General features: G+C 43.2%; 1 protein-coding gene across 1 annotated transcript in view; it reads right to left on the bottom strand.

Moving 5' to 3' along the window:
- DSCAM (Down syndrome cell adhesion molecule) overlaps positions 1–1,833 on the bottom strand; it is an 888,132-nt gene that overhangs the window by 226,174 nt on the left and 660,125 nt on the right. Inside the window, exon 19 of the mRNA XM_006870860.1 lies at positions 577–744. Coding sequence (XP_006870922.1) covers positions 577–744 — 168 coding nt within the window. The remainder of the gene's footprint in view (positions 1–576; positions 745–1,833) is intronic.

Raw genomic sequence — 1,833 nt, 5'->3', positions numbered from 1 at the left:
GACCCTGAATAGGGTTTCCGAGGCTGTAAATCTTTACGGGAGCAGATCGCCTCATCTTTCTCCCGCGGAGCAGCTGGTAGTTTCGAACTGCTGACCTTCCGGTTCGCAGCCCAATTCGTAACCACTACGCTACCAGAGCTCCTTATATGTGTATATATATATGCCATTCCACCTCCCCACTCTTCATAGTCCTGCCATCCTCCCCACCTTGGCTTCACAGGGACAAAGGCAAGAAATATACTCATGGTTCTCCCAGCAACCTGGACTCATTCATCCAAACAAAAGGATTGTAAAAATAACATGATTCTTTGAATCTCACTAGACTGTTAGACACATACATTTTTCTTTAAGTCACAGGACACAAGAACCTTGAACTAAATCCTATTTGAAGAGCAGTGTCTTAAAAGTAGGACGCAGAGTGCTGTCTTGATTTTTACAGGGTACAGAACTACTGAGAACACTCATCAAACTCTCTACCCAGGGTTGACAATGTCTGGTTCTGCATGCCACCATTGGAGCCATAAGAGTGAGCTCCTAGGCTCCTCCTGAGCTGGACGTGCACCCAACCAGGCGTACCTGCCTCGTCCGCCGTGATGGTGAGCTCGTTGCTGGGTTCGCTCTTGCCAATCCGGTTCTTGGCGTACATGCGGATGCTGTAGGTGGAGGAAGGGTGGATATCAATGATGGTGGCCGAGTTCAGCTGAGGGGAAACATCTTTGGTTCTCTGAGCAGAATCCCAGGAGTCTTTTGGGTTTTGTTTTTCAAAAAAGAAGAGATAGAGATGTGAGTTTTTTTTCTCTGCCTTTGAAAGTTTGCAAGTAGGAATTAAGCACAAAAAGAGAAAGAAAGAGGAGAGAAAGAAATTGACAACTCAAAGTGAAATCTGAATTGCAATATTCCTAGTTATCTGGTAAAGATGAACCTCAGAGGGGATGTGACAACATACACTCATTATTCACGCTGTGGGGACTAAGGGCTGCAACTGAGGGGCTCTAAGGAAACAGAACGGGTAGACTGTAGTGCTCATGTAGGACTTGTACAATGTGGAGGTTTATGACACTGGAAAATAGTATAACAGTTGCTTCTAAGCACTCATTGTACATGATTTTATGCATTACAGTTTGAATAGCCACACCCGCCCTCAAAAAAAAAAAAAAAAAATTCTGGTTCTAAACAGTATTTGAAAATCTGATTATTCCATTGGCCACATCACACACCTTCCTGCAGAAGGATATCCTGGTTCTAAGCATTATTTGAAAATCAGCACAACTATGGTCACAGACAGATCCTATCTTTTCCAAATGCAGGGTGATAAAAATAAAATATCTCTGTAGTCCTGGTGTGGCGCTGTGGGTTAATGCGCCAGACCGCAAAGCCATTTGAACTGCAAGGTTGGCGGTTCAAGCTCACCAGCTGCTCCTCGGAAACCCTATACAGGGTCGCTATGGGTCGGAATTGACTCAATGGCACTTCACAACAACAACAACAACATAGACACTAATAGCAGTCTCCAGCATTAATACCACTTAACAAACATAGGAGGAGGCAAAAAGATCATGGAAAACTGCAAAGAAAAGTTAATGGAAATTTTCCATAAACTATTTAAATTTTTTTTTTTCAACCAAAGCTAATTTTAATAACATCACATGCGTCCTTTGAAGAGCTATCATGAAATCAGTGACAGTTTGTACCTGGTGGTTTTAGGGCTTCAACCAAGAATGAGAACATCAGAAATGGTTCTTATTTCAGAACTGTTGCAGACCGTGTAAGACTGGTCAGAGGTTCGAGGCCCTCTAGGGCCGAGTGTAATAAATGAGGACACTGGCAGTTAAT

Source organism: Chrysochloris asiatica, unplaced genomic scaffold (assembly GCF_000296735.1).
Source record: "Chrysochloris asiatica unplaced genomic scaffold, ChrAsi1.0 scaffold00154, whole genome shotgun sequence".
Taxonomy (NCBI): Eukaryota; Metazoa; Chordata; class Mammalia; order Afrosoricida; family Chrysochloridae; genus Chrysochloris; species Chrysochloris asiatica.
Note: the sequence above shows the minus strand (reverse complement) of the source record. Positions and strands in the feature narration are given on the sequence as shown.